This window comes from Hyperolius riggenbachi, chromosome 2 (assembly GCF_040937935.1).
Source record: "Hyperolius riggenbachi isolate aHypRig1 chromosome 2, aHypRig1.pri, whole genome shotgun sequence".
NCBI lineage: Eukaryota > Metazoa > Chordata > Amphibia > Anura > Hyperoliidae > Hyperolius > Hyperolius riggenbachi.
In genome coordinates this window covers 431516689-431536150 of record NC_090647.1, presented here as the reverse complement: position 1 = coordinate 431536150, position 19462 = coordinate 431516689, and the positions used below count along the sequence as shown (strand labels likewise).

The following is a 19462-nucleotide window of genomic DNA, read 5'->3' as shown; positions in this document are numbered from 1 at the left end:
TCAATGATGGCCTTCTGGACAGCAGTCAGGTCGGCAGTCTTACCCATGATTGCGGTTTTGAGTAATGAAACAGGCTGGGAGTTTTTAAAAGCCTCAGGAATCTTTTGCAGATGTTTACAGTTAATTAGTTGATTCAGATGATTAGGTTAATAGCTCGTTTAGAGAACCTTTTCATGATATGCTAATTTTTTGAGATAGGAATTTTGGGTTTTCATGAGCTGTATGCCAAAATCATCAATTTTAAAACAATAAAAGGCTTGAACTACTTCAGTTGTGTGTAATGAATCTAAAATATATGAAAGTTTAACAGTACACTACAGAAAATAATGAACTTTATCAGAATACGCTAATTTTTTATTTTTTGAGAAGGACATATACATACATACATACTCACACATATATACATACATACAATATATATATATATATATATATATATATATATATATATATATATATATATATATATATATATATACATACACACACACTCATATTCCCCTACCTCTACATATATCTAGCTGACTTCCTATCTATACACTGCTCAGTACTGTGTGACATGACAGCAGTGACTCCCCATGTAACCTATCAGTGCTCAGGGGAGATGAGTGAAATAGTTGTGTGATTGCTAGAAGCTGTCCGGCCAGCAGCTGCAGCGAGGTGACATTTAAGTGCTAGTCACTGTCACATACCCCCCCCCCCCCCCCCCCAGCCAGCAGCACACAGGGGGCAGGCAGAGAGGGGACCTCAGTAATAGTAGTAGTCGCAGGCTGTCCCCCAACAGGTATAGAGTGCGGGACAGAAGTGTTAGTTAATTGCTGTGTTAATGGCTCTCCCGGGCAGCGCGTCTCCGGCTCTTCATCTTCCAGGGGTAGGGGCGGGACCAGCCATAGTATACTTCTCCTATCTGCCCCAATCACCAGCCTGGCTGTCACCCAGAGCGGGAGGGGGCATGGTCCGATTTATTAACCCCGCAGTGGCCTCCTCTCCAGCATCTACAGGGGAATAGCTCTTTTATTTACATATGCAGAGCATGTACCAGCGGCAGAGAAAACCGCAACAAAACCGAAGCGCTGATGATTTCAAGATTGTCTTAACCTTGATCACGATAGAAAGTCACAGTAGAAAATAATCTTATTTCTCAGCATCAGCATGGGTTTACTAAAGCTAATGCTCAGCTTCTATGAGGTAGTGAACGCTAATGTGAAATGCTGTAGATGTGATATACTTGGACTTTGCAAAGGCCAGCGCTGCGTAATATGTTGGCGCTTTATAAATACAATAAATAAAAAAATAAGGCCTTCTACACTGTTCCCAAAAAAAGTCTGGTGCAAATGTTGAGGATGCAAGGACTGGGGAAGAGTGTGTGTGCATGGATAGGGAACTGGCTAATGGACAGAAAACAAAGTTGTGGTCAATGGATCATATTCAAAATGGGTGACTGTTAGCAGGGGTCAGTACTGGACCAAGTGCTCTTCAATGTATTTATTAATGACCTAGTAGACGCAGTAGAAAGCAAGGTTGATATTTTTGCAGATGACACAAAATTGTGCAGAATCATCAACTCTCAGGAAGATAGTGACATATTGCAACAGGGTCTGGATAGGATGGCTATATGGGCACATAGATGGCAGATGAAATTCAACGTTGACAAATGTAAAGTCATGCATTTTGGTTGTACCAATGATCTAGCACCATACAAAATAAACAGGATACAGATGGGAACATCAAACTTGGAGAAGGACTTAGGAGTACTCATCGACAAGTTAAATAATCATATTTAATGCCAAGCCGCGGCAGATAAAGCTAATAAAATTTTAGGATGCATTAAAAGGGAAATAAAAACTTAAGATTCTAGCATAATGTTGCCCTTGTTTAACTCTCTAGTAAGACCACATCTGGAATATGGAATTCAGTTCTGGGCACCACATTACAGGAAAGATATTGCAGTTTTAGAGCAGGTGCAGAGACGAGCAACAAAATTGATACGTGGGATGGAAGGTCTCACTTACCAAGAAAGGTTAAACTGTGTTTATTTAGTCTAGAGAAAAGACGCCTTAGAGGGGATCTAATTAGCATGTATAAATACATCAGATGGCAATATAAAAGCTTGGCGGATGAGCTTTTCGTCCCTAGGTCTTCACAAAGGACTAGAGGACATGATCAACGCATGAAGGAAAAACATTTTAGCCATTTATTTAGGAAAGGGTTCTTTACAGGAAGAGTGATTTAGATGTGGAATGCATTTCCACAGGAAGTAGCTATAGCAAAGCACTGTCCTTATAAAGCTGATAGGCATACCAGTATCTGTCAAAGATACAGTGTTCTCCCCAGGCTCTTTTAGCCGGGTGCTCCACCCAGCTCGTTTTGGTGAGCACCCGGCTGTCATCGGCTCACCTCCTCCTATGCTGTAAGCAGAGTTGTGCATAGATGCACTGGCCCTGCCTTCTCTCATCTCGCCCCACCCGGCTACTTTATCATGCCACCCGGCTGGAAAAAATTTCTGGGGAGAACACTGAAGATAGTTATATCCACACACTTATAGAAAAATAAATATCTTTTTGCCACTGGAAGTTACTGATAAAAGAACAGCTGCCAACAGTTGAAAATACCTTCTTGACTTCTGCAGTGAACAATGGCTACTCCTGTGAAGACACTGTGTTCTTTGCCACTTAACCTACAAATGGTGAAAAGAAGGAATGTTATTTTTACTTTAGTCATTTTGGCCAAAGCAGGCAAAATATTTGTCCAATCGAAAATTCCATCTGTACATTTGCATATTTGTCACCAAATTACCACATAAGAATTGACAATGTGTTCCAGTGCAAATAAAATAACACACATGAACTCAGCTATTTAACAAAAAAAAAAAAAAAAGAGTTGCCAACCTTGATAGCATATTGTACGCATCTTGTTTATCTAGCGGCTTTTCAAGGATTGCATCTTCTAGGGTCTGTAGAAAGAGAACGATGTCATCCCATTGAATTCAAATTCATTCAATTTGCTCTATATATGTAACATTACAAAAATGCAGAAGTTACATTTACTATCACATAATACAATACAACACAGAGTATGCTCCTATACCTTAAATGCATGCATTAGTGATAGATACATTTTTTTAGGGGACAAACTAGACTTTTTTTGCAGGGCTGTGGAGTCGGTACAAAAATCTTCCGACTCCAAATACTCAGTTTATGAAAACACGACTCCAGCTCCGGGTACCCAAAATGGCTCTGACTCCGACTCCTCGACTCAGACTCCTTAGTCTAATACTTAACAGGGCTGTGGATTTTGTACAAAAATTATCCGACTCCCGACTCCAACTCCTCAGTTTATGAAATAAACGACTCTGACAAACTCCGACTCCCCAAAATTGACCCGACCCTGCTTTTTTGGGGTGGTATTTTCCCCAAAATGCCCTATGCATTTTAAAAGAAGAAAACTCTTGAAAAAAAAAAACAGTCTTCGTTTTCACCTTTTTTTTAAGTGCTACTGTAGACAAACAAATTAAATTTGCCCATTTGTCCCATTTACTATAAAGCTTAAACTGTGTTGCTGCTACAATGAATGGTGATATTACATTTTGAAATAATGGTATATTTTTTTCTCCTAGTACTGCAATGATAAGCTTTAGACATGCTTTTTCATTAGGAAATAAAGGTTTTATAGAAAACATAATTAGTTGCTTTATTGTTCAAGGGGTATAGTTACAAAGTGGGTGCAGTCATGAGGTTGCTAAACCGCATTTTCATAGTAATAGCCCCTCTTTTTGTTATAGCTTGCCCTGGTGAACTAGCGATTCCCACTCTTATTTAAAACTTTTCCTTTCTAGTCTAATCTAGTCGTCCACCTTCCTCTTGAAAGCTTTCCCTGGTAGTCAGTCTGGAATCCCCCTTTTCCCTGGCATTCCCTAGTAGTCTAGTGTTCACCCCACTAAACCCCAATGCAAAGATTGGCAGCAGGAAGCATTGCTGGGTAAGGATGACTCACCTCCAGGTTCCTGCAGCGATTGGCTTTCTCCCCTCATTTGTACTAATGTGGGTCTCTTTGGCTGCATGTACCAGGCCCTGGCTTAATGACATCATCAAGCCAGGACCCAGTACATGCAGAAACAAGAGATCAGCATCAGATAGTCCGGGGAGAGAGAAAATCCCTGCAGGAACAATGTGGGGTGAGACATACATACCATTGCTTGTAGCTACTGACGATTTCTGCCAAAGGCTCAATTCACTAAGCTTTATCAAACACTTTATTGAAAGTTTGATAATTTACCTCATGGGTACAATCTAATTTTGAATTCACTAAGGTGTTACAGTGGAGGAAATAATTATTTGACCCCTCACTGATTTTGTAAGTTTGTCCAATGACAAAGAAATGAAAAGTCTCAGAACAGCATCATTTCAATGGTAGGTTTATTTTAACAGTGGCAGATAGCACATCAAAAGGAAAATCGAAAAAATAACCTTAAATAAAAGATAGCAACTGATTTGCATTTCATTGAGTGAAATAAGTTTTTGAACCCCTACCAACCATTAAAAGAGTTCTGGCTCCCACAGAGTGGTTAGACACTTCTACTCAATTAGTCACCCTCATTAAGGACACCTGTCTTAACTAGTCACCTGTATAAAAGACACCTGTCCACAGAATCAATCCATCAAGCAGACTCCAAACTCTCCAACATGGGAAAGACCAAAGAGCTGTCCAAGGATGTCAGAGACAAAATTGTAGACCTGCACAAGGCTGGAATGGGGTACAAAACCATTAGCAAGAAGCTGGGAGAGAAGGTGACAACTGTTGGTGCGATTGTTCGAAAATGGAAGGAGCACAAAATGACCATCAATCGACCTTGCTCTGGGGCTCCACGCAAGATCTCACCTCGTGGGGTGTCAATGGTTCTGAGAAAGGTGAAAAAGCATCCTAGAACTACATGGGAGGAGTTAGTGAATGACCTCAAATTAGCAGGGACCACAGTCACCAAGAAAACCATTGGAAACACATTATACCGCAATGGATTAAAATCCTGCAGTGCTCGCAAGGTCCCCCTGCTCAAGAAGGCACATGTGCATGCCCGTCTGAAGTTTGCCAATGAACACCTGAATGATTCTGTGAGTGACTGGGAGAAGGTGCTGTGGTCTGATGAGACCAAAATAGAGCTCTTTGGCATTAACTCAACTCGCTGTGTTTGGAGGAAGAAAAATGCTGCCTATGACCCCCAAAACACCGTCCCCACCGTCAAGCATGGGGGTGGAAACATTTTGCTTTGGGGGTGTTTTTCTGCTAAGGGCACAGGACAACTTAATCGCATTAACGGGAAAATGGACGGAGCCATGTATCGTGAAATCCTGAACGACAACCTCCTTCCCTCTGCCAGGAAACTGAAAATGGGTCGTGGATGGGTGTTCCAGCACGACAATGAACCAAAACATACAGCAAAGGCAACAAAGGAGTGGCTCAAGAAGAAGCACATTAAGATCATGGAGTGGCCTAGTCAGTCTCCGGACCTTAATCCAATAGAAAACCTATGGAGGGAGCTCAAGCTCAGAGTTGCACAGAGACAGCCTCGAAACATTAGGGATTTAGAGATGATCTGCAAAGAGGAGTGGACCAACATTCCTCCTAAAATGTGTGCAAACTTGGTCATCAATTACAAGAAACGTTTGACCTCTGTGCTTGCAAACAAGGGTTTTTCCACTAAGTATTAAGTCTTTTATTGTTAGAGGGTTCAAAAACTTATTTCACTCAATGAAATGCAAATCAGTTGCTATCTTTTATTTAAGGTTATTTTTTCGATATTTCTTTTGATGTGCTATCTGCCACTGTTAAAATAAACCTACCATTGAAATGATACTGTTCTGAGACTTTTCATTTCTTTGTCATTGGACAAACTTACAAAATCAGTGAGGGGTCAAATAATTATTTCCTCCACTGTATATATTTATTGAATGTTTTATCTATAAAACGTTTATTAAATCCATAACACCTTAGTGAATTCAAAATTAGATTTTACCCATGAAGTAAATTATCAAAAACGTCCGATAAAGCGTTTGATAAAGCTTAGTGAATTGAGGCCTAAGTAAGGATAGGGTTGAAAGGGAAATCCAACACCAAGGTGAAACACCCTAGTTAGTGCTCTAAATGTTGCCTGGGGTGATGAGCACAGGTAGGTGCGTGCCTGCACAAATGCTGCGCTCCTTGGCATTAAAAACTAACACTCATGTCCTTCTGCCGAAACTGGAGGCAGAGAGGACTTGAATATACTACAGTGCCAGCACATGGTTAAACTTTTATTTGATCAACTTATGTTAAAGCGGACCTGAACTCAGAATGTCCTCTCTACTCTAAAAGATACACAGCAGCATAATAACCATTAAACATTTCTTTGTTACAGCTGCTACAAATCCTAAAATAAATCAGCACTGTTTCTACTTCCGGATTCATGGAAGCAGACATATTGTTAACATCCTGTGCTTTACAATGAGCTTATTTGCCCTATCTGCCGTGGTAGTCAGGTGACACAGGGAGAGATCAAATTACAACTTGTGATTAGACACAAATGCGGGGGAATTAAACAGGCTAAACTCTCTAAATACATGTAGGGTTAATTTATCTGTTTTCCTTCTGTACTGTGCAAGATTTCAGGCCCACTTTAAAAGGGATACCGTAGGGGGGGGTCGGGGGAAAATGAGTTAAAGTTACCCGGGGCTTCTAACGGTCCCCTGCAGACATCCTGTGCCTGCGCAGCCACTCACCGATGCTCCGGCCCCGCCTCCGGTTCACTTCTGGAATTTCGGACTTTAACCACTTCGCATCCAGACCTTGTTTTCCCCTTATTGACCAGAGCAGTTCTTACGCTTTAGCGGTGTCCCTGTTTAATCACCAATAACTTCACCTGTACTCGTGCCACTTAAATGATCTATATATCGTTTTTTTCAAGACAAACTAAGCTTTCATTGGGGGGTATTTGGTCCCAAATAAAATGTTCCCCTCTATGCATTTTAATGGGAAAAAAGGGGGGAAAAATAAAAAAATTCATTATTTCTCAATTTTGATCAATTTCTGTTTAAAAATAAAAATTGCGATTGACATAAAAACGGTGCCACCAGTTAAAGTCGCCCCAGTATAGATATCCAGAAGTGTCCCCAGTATCAACCCCCCCCCCATACAGCCAGATGTGTCCCTAATATCAGCCCCCCCCAGCATAGCCAGATGAGTCCCCTGTGTTTGCCACCCCTAGAATAGATTGACAGATGCACCCCCAGGAATAGTGCCCCTCTTTATAGCCAGATGTTTCCCCGGGATCAGGATTACCCCATTATAGCCAGATGTACCCCCAGGATTAGTGCTGCCCCCCATTATAGCCAAATGTGCCCCCAGTATTACATTATGGGCCCCCCCAGGTGCCCAGATGTGCAAAATTTGTAACCCCCCTCCCCTTTGTTAATAATATGTCCCCCAGTAACTTTTTATACCCCCCATTGCATTTCCCCCCCTCCCCCCAAGAATCCATAGCCAGATCCCCCCTTCCCCCCCCCCCCAGGCAGCCCCCTCCGTGCAGAAATAGTTAATAAAAATGCACAAGCAAGCAGCCACACTCACCTACCTCGGTCCTGCGACGATCCTGAAGCCTGATCCTCCGATCACCGCTCTGCAGCCAGCCGCATATTGCCGGTAACCCGGGTCCCGGCTTGATGACGTCATCAAGCCGGGACCCGGGTTTCCGGCAATATGCGGCTGACTTCAGAGCGGTGATCGGAGGATCAGGCTTCAGGCTCGTCGCAGGACCGAGGTAGGTGAGTGTGGCTGCTTGCTTGTGCATTTTATTAACTATTTCTGCGCCGAGAGGGACAAATGAAGGATCGCTGCAGTTCACTACTGCAGCGATCATTCATGGGAGGAGGGTATACTAATTGGCCAAAAGGGAACATGTTCCCTTCCACCAATTAGTAATGCAGCTGACAGTGCCGGAGGGTGCACTCTGCAGCGCACCCGACCGTGCACAGCAGGGCTGCAAGAAGGTCAGTATATCTACGTGGCTGTGGCTTGGAGGGTGCCACAGCTGACGTAGATATACTGTAGCAGTGGGGAAAGTGGTTAAAGTCTGAAAACCATTGCGCCTGCGTTGCCATGTCCTCGCTCCTGCTGATGGCACCAGGAGCGTACTGAGCAGGCCTAGTATGGTCTGTGCCTCCGCCGCGCGCTCCTGGTGACATCAGGGGAAGCGAGGACACAGCAATGCAGGCGTAGTGGTTTTCAGACTTTAAAGAGGAGCTGTTAGGTATAAGGTCTCAGAGAAAATAAACACATATATCAGTAGCTAAAGATTGGCTGTACTTACATTACATATGCATTTCACTGTCCACGTTTGGATTTCACAGAATTTTTATATAGTATATGCAGAGAATGATGCTCCTGACAGCCCATGGCAGGTTCCATGTTTGTGAAGCCAAATGTGTCATGTCCTGCCTGCTTCCCTATTCACAGAGGAGCTCGTACAGAATAACACAGTGTGCAGTGAATATTAATGAGCCATGTGGCTAGGAACAATAGCTGACTCCTGCAGTGTACTCTTCCCGGAGATTTATCTGTGCTGTGGCTGGACTGAGTTAGAAGCTGCTGAAACTTGATCCCGTCTTCTCCTTAGCAGCCGAGGGGAGGGCCCCAGAATGCTTTGCAGTATGGAATGCGGCTTGCGTCCTCATTAGGAGCTTAGCTTTGCTGATAAGCACACATTAAATGTAAGAGAGATTTTTATCTTTAGTAATGTCTTTTTGACTTCTGTCTAAACTGTTTAACACAGGAGAATAGAGGTTTAAATTAGCTTCTGCAGCCTGACAGTTACTCTTTAAAGTCTGAAATTCCAGAAGTGGACCGGAGGCGGGGCCGGAGCATCGGTGAGTGGCTGCACAGGCACAGGATGCCTGCGGGGGACCATTAAAAGCCCCGGGTAAGTTCAACTCATTTTCTCCCCGACGCCCCTACAGTATCCCTTTAAGTACTAGGATGCATTTCTTTTTGTTTTAAGGTAAGAACATGTAAAAATTGACTTACTTTTCTTTACCACAGAACAATAAAAAAACAAAAAACAAAAAAAAACCTTACTTTGTACTTAAAGAGAACCCGAGGCGGATCATGGAAGGGCAGATGGGACACAGAGGATTGTTCTCTGCCTCAATGCTTGCCTCTGTGTCCTCCCACCGCCACTCTCTGCCCCCCCCCCCCCCCCCACACTATAGCACCCAGAGATTGGCGATAATATTTGTCATCATCTCGGATGTAAACATAGGGGAGAGGGATTCCCTGTTTAAAATGCCCACCAGGGGTGTTCCTACAGGGTCTCCAGAGCTGCCATTGGGCAGCTCTCTCTCCGTCAGCCCTCCAGATCAGGTAGCCTACCTTTTTTTTTTTTTTCCCTTTTTAAATCTATGAGCCCACCTCAGGCTCTCTTTAAAAATCCTACCTGTCAAACCAGAAGGTGGCACTCCAAATAAATATCAAAGTATTAACATGTGGATTAACAAATCCTCTAGCTGCAAGACTGAGACCTCCGTCTTAAAGCTACAGGATTTATGTGACTTTACTGCAATATGTTTATACTTCAGCCTATGTATAGCACTTGCAATTTATTTGAGCATCCCTGGCGGACAGTAAGGTAACAAAACATGTTAAGTTTATTTGTCTGCACATACCAGTACTAAATGGATTGGATGAAAACCCTACAATAGTTTTGCAATTACACCACCAACCACTTTCTGTCTATTAATTACATGTGTAACTGGACAGATGATAATACTAAAGAGACCTGTAAGTAATCTCTGCGCATAGTCCCTCACTCCTTGAAGCAGGAAACTAGCTTCACTGTATAATATTTTAAAAGGCAAACATTGCTGAAACTTATTAAAGATATAAAAAAAAAAAACAAAAAAAAAAACAAGAACCATACAACTACAGATATGTAAGCTTAATATCAGTTGTGCGTGTAAGCGGTCTGAAGGTATCCTAAAGGATGCTATGCAAAATTATATAGCACAGAATAATTTCAGTTAATCAGCAAAGGTTTACTTAAAGCCGAAATCCTGCGTGCCGTATTTTTCCTGTGTACCGTAAAAGATGCTCCAAACCATAAGATGCATAGGACCCATTTTGTCCTAGGTTTAGAGGACAAAAGCCAGGGAAAAAATATATACTAAACCTGGTGTATCCATGGTGCAGGCGTGTCCACCTTGCACCACCTTTGTTCCCCCTGTAACTCTTGTATGCCTATCTGCCCATCTTGTACCTTTAGTGTCTCTTTGTGTCCCCTTCTGTACCTATGACCTCTTCTGTACCTGTGTCCTCTTCTGTACCTCTGACCCTGTGCAGTCCTCTCATCCTGTGTCTCCCTCTGAACCCATGTCCTCCACTGTCCCCCCATCTTCTAACCTTTGAAGTTTGTGACCCCCTCTTTCCCCCAGCCAAGTACGCTACATACCGTACATAAGCAGTCCTCCTGTGTCCCACTCTTTCCACGGCGCGGCAATTCTCCTCCGTCTCACAGCCATGTAACGTACTATGTCCAGGCATTTTGTCCTCCTCATCTCCCAGGGCTTGTTCTGCACCACGTCCCACTGCCATGTCCTGCCGTGCTTCAGTGTGCTGTGGGTAACTATAGCAACACGAGTTACTGTGCTCTTACTGGAGCCAATGCTCAGAAGGTGGGACCAAGGCTCCGTCAATGGGGCCAGTCACTCCTCCTTCTGCACTCTGAGAGTGCTGTGAATTACCCCATTGACAGACCCTTGGTCCCACCCTCGGGATCGTCGGCTCCAGTAAGAGAATGGCAACTTATGTTGCTAATTACCCACAGCACACTGAACTGTGGCAGAATGTGGCAAACATGGCATTGGTACATAGCGGTGGGACATGATGGACATGGCATTGCGACATGGTGCAGAACAAGCCCTGGAGGATAAGAGGAGGACAAAATGCCAGGACATAGTTGTCACATGGCTGTGGGAGAGAGGAGGATTGCCACGCCCTGGAAGGGGGACAGAGGAGGACCGCTTATGTACCGTACTTGTGGCTATGCTTAGTCCGAATTGTTGTATTCAGACAATAAGACACACTGACTTTTTCCTCACACTTTTGGGGGAGAAAAAAATGTGTCTTATGCTCCGAAAAATACGGTTATAATGAATTACGGTGGGTAGAATTCTATTAACTCACCAACTCCGCCCATGCTACACCATATAAGGCAAATGCCCCACCCCATTACAGAAAAACACCATGTCAATTTTTCTGGAGGCTGGGTTGCCTCCTCCATATCCCATCCTTCAGTTCTGTAGTTCACTCCCAGCTACATGGCTGCATCGCAATTGTGCAAGATTTTCTCTCTCCTCTTGCTCTTGTAAGGGCCTACCTGGAATAAGGAGTACAGTTTTGGGCCCCACACTATAAGGACACTGAAGTTCTAGAAAAGGTACAAAAACAGGCAGCTAAATTAATCACAGTGGTGGAAGGTCTCACTTACTAAGAACAAACTGGGCTTGTTTTGCTTGGAAATATTATTATTTAGTATTTATATAGCGCCAACATCTTCAGCAGCTTTTTGTACAGAATTGAGTCTTGTCACTAACTGAGCTCATAGTCTAATAAAAGACAGCTGAAAGGGTGACACGATTAACATGTATAAATACATCAAGTGCTTACATTGACTCAGGCCTTATTTTTGAACAGATCATGTATGGAAGTGGGCCACCCCAAAACATTAATGTTGTCTGCGAACCATTTCTTCACCACTTTTGCTGTGTGTTCTGGGTCATTGTCATGCTGAAATGTCTACTGGTGCCCAAGGCCAAGTTTCTCTGCAGACTGCCTGATGACGTTGTTGAGAATCATCATGTATTGCTATTTTTTCATAGTGCAGTTTATTGTGATTAGGTTCCCTGGTCCATTTGCTGAAAAACACCCCCAAAGCATTAGGATCCCACCACCATGTTGGACAGTGGGGATGGTGTTCTTTGGGTTGAAGGCTTCTCCTTTTTTACGCCAATTGAAGGAAACATCATTGTGACCAAAACAATTAAATTTTTGTTTCATCTGACCATAACACGGACAGACCAGAAGTCTTCTTTGTCCAGATGAGCATTTGGAAAGGCCAGACGAGCCTTTGTGTGCCTTATCTGTAGAATTGCACCCTTCTTGGTCTGCATCCATGGAACCCAACAGTGTGCAGTGTCCATAGCAAGGAAATGAGCAGCACTACTTAAAAACAGACTAGTGCCTACCTGCAAAAGAGTGCAAGCCCCACTTGTGGGGTCGAATACACACCGAGCATACACATGACCTGTCTACCACTGGAGGATGTTGGTTTCCTGTAACAGCTTGCATGCAACCTACTAAGCACTCGTCCCTCCCACTGCGAAGAAGTCAATACTCTATGGGAGGGGCCTAACACTAACTAAATCCTAACCTATGTATATGCATAGCCTGGGTGCGCTACCAAGTAAAATTGAATCCAAAGAACACTATCATTCCAACTTGCGCAAAATTGGATCAGCGCAACACCAGGCCACCTCCGAATGGCCTCCAATCAGAGATGCGCTGAGCCCCCCCAGGAACTACAAACGCACCTTGAACCCAAACATAAGCTCTGCATATACACCAAAACCATGGCTGTTAAGTGGGAGCAGCTGACCAAAAACAAATTAAATTAGTACATAGCAAGGAAATGAGCAGCGCTACTTAAAAACAGACTAGTGCCAGTGCGCAGTGTCCGCTGGGATTGTCTGCCTTGAGACATTGCCACCAGCAGAGCCCAGATTCACCAGTATGGCCTTGGATTCTTTTTTTACCTCTCTCATTATCCTCCGGGCCAGCACAGTTGTCCCTTTTGGCTTCCGACCACGTCCTCTGAGATTTTCCACAGTGCAGAATATCTTATATTTTTAATAATACTTTGCACTGTAGCCACTGGAATTTGAAAATATTTAGAAATTGCCTTGTAGCCCTTTCCTGAATTGTGAGTAGCCACATTGCGCAGCCGCAGGTCCTCACTAAGCTCCATTGTCTTAGCCATGACTGTCCACAAATCAACTGCAGAGAGCTGCTGTTTTCCACCTGTTGAGTTGATTAAAACAGCTGTTTCCAATTAATCAGGGTAATTAGGATGCTTTACAACAGCTTGGACTATTTGGAATGGTATAGAACTTTGGATTTTCCCACAGACTGCGACAGTCTGTGAAGGGTATGAATAATTTTGGGCTGGACACTTTAGCTTAAATGTAAATAAAGGCTGAGAATTTGATTTTCCCACAATAATGCCTCTTGTACATTGTCTTATCTTTTGGGAGACACCTATGTCATTTCCCGTCAAATAATTACTTGCTGGTGTAATAAAAGTAACTAAGTTAAAATATGCCAGGGGTATGAATAATCATGGGCAGCATATACACACAAATATTATTTTATATATATATATATATATATATATATATATATATATATATATATATATATATATATATATATATATATATATATATATATATATATATATATATATATACACACATATACACACATATATACACATACACAGTGGTGTGAAAAGCTATTTGCCCTGCCCCCTTTCTGATTTCTTATTCTTTTGCATGTTTGTCACACTTAAATGTTTCTGCTCATCAAAAACCGTTAACTATTAGTCAAAGATAACATAATTGAACACAAAATGCAGTTTTAAATGATGGTTTTTATTATTTAGTGAGAAAAAAAACTCAAAACCTACATGGCCCTGTGTGAAAAAGTGATTGCCCCCCTTGTTAAAAAATAACTTAACTGTGGTTTATCACACTTGAGTTCAATTTCTGTAGTCACCCCCAGGCCTGATTACTGCCACACCTGTTTCAATCAAGAAATCACTTAAATAGGAGATATCTGACACAGAGAAGTAGACCAAAAGCACCTCAAAAGCTAGACATCATGCCAAGATCCAAAGAAATTCAGGATAAATGAGAACAAAAGTACTGTAATTGAGATCTATCAGTCTGGTAAAGGTTATAAAGCCATTTCTAAAGCTTTGGGACTCCAGCTAACCACAGTGAGAGCCATTATCCACAAATGGCAAAAACATGGAACAGTGAAGAACATTCCCAGGAGAGGCCAGCCGACCAAAATTACCCCAAGAGCGCGGAGAAAACTCATCCGAGAGGCCGCAAAAGACCCCTGGACAACATCTAAAGAGCTGCAAGCCTCACTTGCCTCAATTAAGGTCAGTGTTCACGACTCCACCATAAGAAAGAGACTGGGCAAAAACGGCCTGCATGGCAGATATCCAAGGCGCAAACCACTTTTAAGCAAAAAGAACATTAAGACTCGTCTCAATTTTGCTAAAAAAACATCTCAATGATTGCCAAGACTTTTTGGAAAATACCTTGTGGACCGACGAGACAAAAGTTGAACTTTTTGGAAGGTGCGTGTCCCATTACATCTGTCGTAGAAGTAACACAGCATTTCAGCAAAAGAACATCATACCAACAGTAAAATATGGTGGTGGTAGTGTGATGGTCTGGGGTTGTTTTGCTGCTTCAGGACCTGGAAGGCTTGCTGTGATAGATGGAACCATGAATTCTACTGTCTACCAAAAAATCCTGAAGGAGAATGTCCAGCCATCTGTTCGTCAACTCAAGCTGAAGCGATCTTGGGTGCTGCAGCAGGACAATGACCCAAAACACACCAGCAAATCCACCTCTGAATGGCTGAAGAAAAACAAAATGAAGACTTTGGAGTGGCCTAGTCAAAGTCCTGACCTGAATCCTATTGAGATGTTGTGGCATGACCTTAAAAAGTTCAAAATTGGAAAAAGGGATGCGCCTAGATGGGTAGCTGCTAAGTCTAGTCAAGGGATGTCCCAATTCCCTAATAATATGAAAATAGCAAAACAATAGACCGACTGCGCTATGTCAATGATTTTTACATTTATTGCAGACCAATTGGTCTTAGATAAAATAGGTACAGTAATAAAAGGTAGCATTTTATGCTACCTTTTATTACTGTACCTATTTTATCTAAGACCAATTGGTCTGCAATAAATGTAAAAATCATTGACATAGCGCAGTCGGTCTATTGTTTTGCTATGACCTTAAAAAGGCGGTTCATGCTAGAAAGCCCTCAAATAAAGCTGAATTACAACAATTCTGCAAAGATGAGTGGGTCAAAATTCCCCCAGAGCGCTGTAAAAGACTTGTTGCAAGTTATCGCAAACGCTTGATTGCAGTTATTGCTGCTAAGGGTGGCCCAACCAGTTATTAGGTTCAGGGGGCAATTTCTTTTTCACACAGGGTCATGTAGGTTTTTAGTTTTTTTTCTCACTAAATAATAAAAACCATCATTTAAAACTGCATTTTGTGTTCAATTATGTTATCTTTGACTAATAGTTAACGGTTTTTGATGAGCAGAATCATTTAAGTGTGACAAACATGCAAAAGAATAAGAAATCAGAAAGGGGGCAAATAGTTTTTCACACATATATATATATATATATATATATATATATATATATATATATATATATATATATATATATATATATATATATATATATATATATATATATATATATATATATATATATACACATATACATACACACACACACACACACACACACACATATATATACATACACACAGTATATAGATATGGAGGTGGGGCATGGGCGCTCAGAGTCTCTGTAGTCAAGCCAAGCAGACCATAGGCCTATTAACCACTTGAGGACCCACCCTTTACCCCCCCTTAAGGACCAGCGCTGGTTTGATTGATCTGTGCTGGGTGGGCTCTGCAGCCCCCAGCACAGATCAGGATGCAGGCAGGGAGATCAGATTGCCCCCCTTTTTTCCCCCCTATGGGGATGATGTGCTGGGGGGGTCTGATCTCTCCTGCCTGTTGTGGGTGGCGGGGGGGGCACCTCAAAGCCCCCCTCCGCGGCGAAATCCTCCCCCTCCCTCTCCTACCTGGCCCCCCCTGGTAAGCCGGGCTGCACAGGACGCTATCCGTCCTGTGCAGCCAGTGACAGGCTGTCTCCTGTCACATGGCGGCGATCCCCGGCCGCTGATTGGCCGGGGATCGCCGATCTGCCTTACGGCGCTGCTGCGCAGCAGCGCCGTACAAATGTAAACAAAGCGGATTATTTCCGCTTGTGTTTACATCTAGCCTGCGAGCCGCCATCGGCGGCCCGCAGGCTATTCACGGAGCCCCCCGCCGTGATTTGACAGGAAGCAGCCGCTCGTACGAGCGGCTGCTTCCTGATTAATTAGGCTGCAGCTGGCGGTCGCTGGTCCTGCAGCTGCCACTTTGCCGACGCACGTTATGAGTGTGCGGTCGGCAAGTGGTTAAACACTCCAGCTTCAAGGTCAACAGTTGTTCTTTATGAATAATTGCATTCACATGTGGAATCTGATACCACAGGTAGTTGTTGTGCCAAATTCTATACCTGCATTTAAAGGAGCCTTGGATGTTTTCTTTGCATGGATAAAATTACTAGGTAATTCCCAGTGGCTTTTATACAGCATAATCGCCATCTGGAGTATGGACTGTTTTTTTTTTTTTCTTTTAAAGTGGATCCGAGATGAAAAACTAACTAACTAAGTAACTTGTCTATATAGCTTATCTAAAGTTTAGATAGTTTACACAGCAAATCTAGCTGCAAACAGCTTCAACAGTTTCATGTTTATTTATTCCTGTGATACAATGACAGCGGCCATGTTTGTCACATTACACACAGGAAAGATGCAACTGCATCTTCAGCCCTCAGCTCACTCCCCTCTCCTGCTCCCTCCTCCCCTCTGCCTCTGAAATCTCTGGCTAGTAACCTCCTCCTCCTGCCCAGACTAAGCTCCCATGAGCCCTTGCTACATGGAGTGCCAAGGCACTTTGAGCAGTGGGCGAGGCTTGTTCAGTTTATAGGGAATTAATGTATTAAAACAGCAAAAAAAAAAAAAAAATTAGTATTTGGCTTGAGGAATGCCCTATAAACTATATGTAAGGAACACAATTATGCAATGAGTAAACGTTTATCTTGGATCCACTTTAAGGCTAAAGCTTTGTAAGGATTTTTTTTTGGGAGGGGGGGGGGGGGTTAACTTGGTGGGCAGATGTCTTTTTTCTACCAACTATGTAAATATTCACTGAACAATATCAGGAAAAGCAACGCGGCCAAGTTACTGTTACGAAATGAAACAAAGTTTAATTTTGCTTTTCAGCAGGGGTCAGTACAGGGCACTAGCTTTCTAAAGAAAAAAAAAAAAGATACATGTCAAATTTGTATCCACACTAGTAATCCATTCTGTAGAAAATTTGTCAGATGAGCTGTGTTGAAGTGCAACTCAAAAATTGCTATTTATTTAAAGAAGCTTGACTAAATATGCCAACTGACTAAGCATGCAATATTGTAGTTCTACCAGAGGTTTCTCCTAAAAAAAAAAAAAAAAAAAAAAAAAAAAAAAAATAGGAAAGGTACCTGAGGTCTAAATAACAGGAAGGAACTTTGCTATAAAAGATATTGAATCTTGTCCTTGTTTTGCCCAAGTTATCTATTAAAATAACTCAGGGCAATATTGTCTCAGCCGTCTATTCTCGGCCAGCCTCCCACACAGTACATGCACAGCGCGCAGGTAGCCTTTTTTTCATATTTACCTGTTCCGGACACTGGATTGGCTCTCCTCTTCCTCCACCCGTGGCGCTGCAATCCTAACATCTCCTCCTGGGTCCCAATCACATATTTTGTATTTATACAGCGCTGACATCTTCCACAGTGCATCAGAGTATATATAGTCTTGTCAATAACTATACACCAAAGGTGCTCACAATCTAATCCCTAACATAGTCTATTGCAGTCTAGGGCCAATGTAGGGGGAATTATCTGTATGTTTTTGGGATATGGGAGGAAACTGAAGTGCCTGGAGGAAACCCATGCAGACAAGGTGAGAACATCCAAATTCCTTGCAGATAGTGCCCTGGCTGAGATGTGACCCAGGGACCCAGCACTGCAAGGCGAGAGGGCTAGCCTTTATGCCACCATGCTGGGTTCTGATCACATGATATGACAAGTGATCAAGACCCAGAGGCCGATGTCAGCATTCCAGCACTGCTCGATGGTTGAAGAGGGACAGTGGAACAGTCTTTTTTTTACCACCGAGCAGCGCTGCAACACTGACATCATCCTCTGGTTCCCGATCCCATCATATCATGTGATCAGAATCCAGAAGACAATGTCGGCATTACAGCGGCCACTCAGTGGAGGGAGAGGAGAGCCGATCCAGCTTCCAAAAGAGTTAAATATGAACATGGGCCCAGTGCCCGCTCTGCATTAGGCTGCCAGGCTGGGGGACACACATGGAGAAAAAAATGCAGCGCCGCAGCGTGAACAGAACTGTAATGCGACAGGGAAAGGGTTAAGTATCAATCAGCTCATGGACCATGTGAGTTGTGAGCTATAGAGTTGTTATACTCATCTGAATTTTACATATGGCATATTCTTACAGACTTCTCATTTCCTTTCTTTTTCTTGAACATGTCCCTTTGTGTGTTCTATATGTCTGGTTCAAGGCAGGACTACAGAGAGTTTATGCTAATCCAGAATGGCATGAACATCTTTGCATTAGGAAAGCATCGGTTATATGTTGTCCTTGAAGCACTGACAGTAAAAACTACAAAAGAGAAATGCATTCTACTCATATAGTATTCAAATGTTACTACTGTACATACCTGATGTTTATCCGCTAAGGTTGTGAATAACAAGAAGCTTGTTGCACCACCTAGAAACGTAATGTTACATGTTTCTCAGTGATCCTGCCTTTCTGCAAGTTGTATGTAAGAGGTGTCTTGCACTTCTTTGAAACGAATATAAAATTATTTTATAAATAGTGAGAAGTACGGTAGTTGCATTGCCATTGAATGTAAAATGAATCAAGAATAAATACTGAACAAATCCAGTATTCAGCAATCATAAATATAGGGAGCTGAGATATAACAATTATCATATTTATTAATCAATTAGCACATATCAAAAGCACATAATTCATATCCACATGATTAAAACCAATTAAAACTCATAACCTATAGAACTAACCTACGCAGGATAATTAATTAAGGGTAATGTAGATTCAGGTGCACCTATTTATACCGGTATATGCATATATATCTCTTCAGGCCCCTTTAAATCCTGTTCGGTTAGACTATAGAACGTCATCCATTAGGAAGAGCAGTATCTTCAATCCACCCTGTATATTAATTTTTGAACAAGCCTCTTATCCATCAAATGAGATACACCCCCATTACATGTAGCAAGCTGCTACAAAACCTTGCTCGCCTTAGACTACAACCAGAGCAGCGAATCATAAAAATGACATTTCGCAGGAATGTTTACTGACAACAGCATAGGGTTGCATTAGCTGGTTTTTCAAAGCCACCTTGCATTAGGTCGGGT

At 42.5% G+C, this 19462-nt stretch overlaps 1 protein-coding gene across 3 annotated transcripts in view; it reads right to left on the bottom strand.

The window, feature by feature from the left end:
* Positions 1 to 19462, bottom strand: part of ASMTL (acetylserotonin O-methyltransferase like) — a 144726-nt gene that overhangs the window by 100057 nt on the left and 25207 nt on the right. For all 3 annotated transcript variants that reach the window (XR_011026401.1, XM_068269947.1, XM_068269948.1), the window contains exons 5-6: positions 2889 to 2953; positions 2613 to 2677 (exon numbers count right to left, since the gene is read on the bottom strand). Coding sequence is in view for 2 of the 3 variants with exons in the window: in XM_068269947.1 (XP_068126048.1) it covers positions 2613 to 2677; positions 2889 to 2953 (130 nt within the window). In the remaining variant the exon portion in view is untranslated. The remainder of the gene's footprint in view (positions 1 to 2612; positions 2678 to 2888; positions 2954 to 19462) is intronic.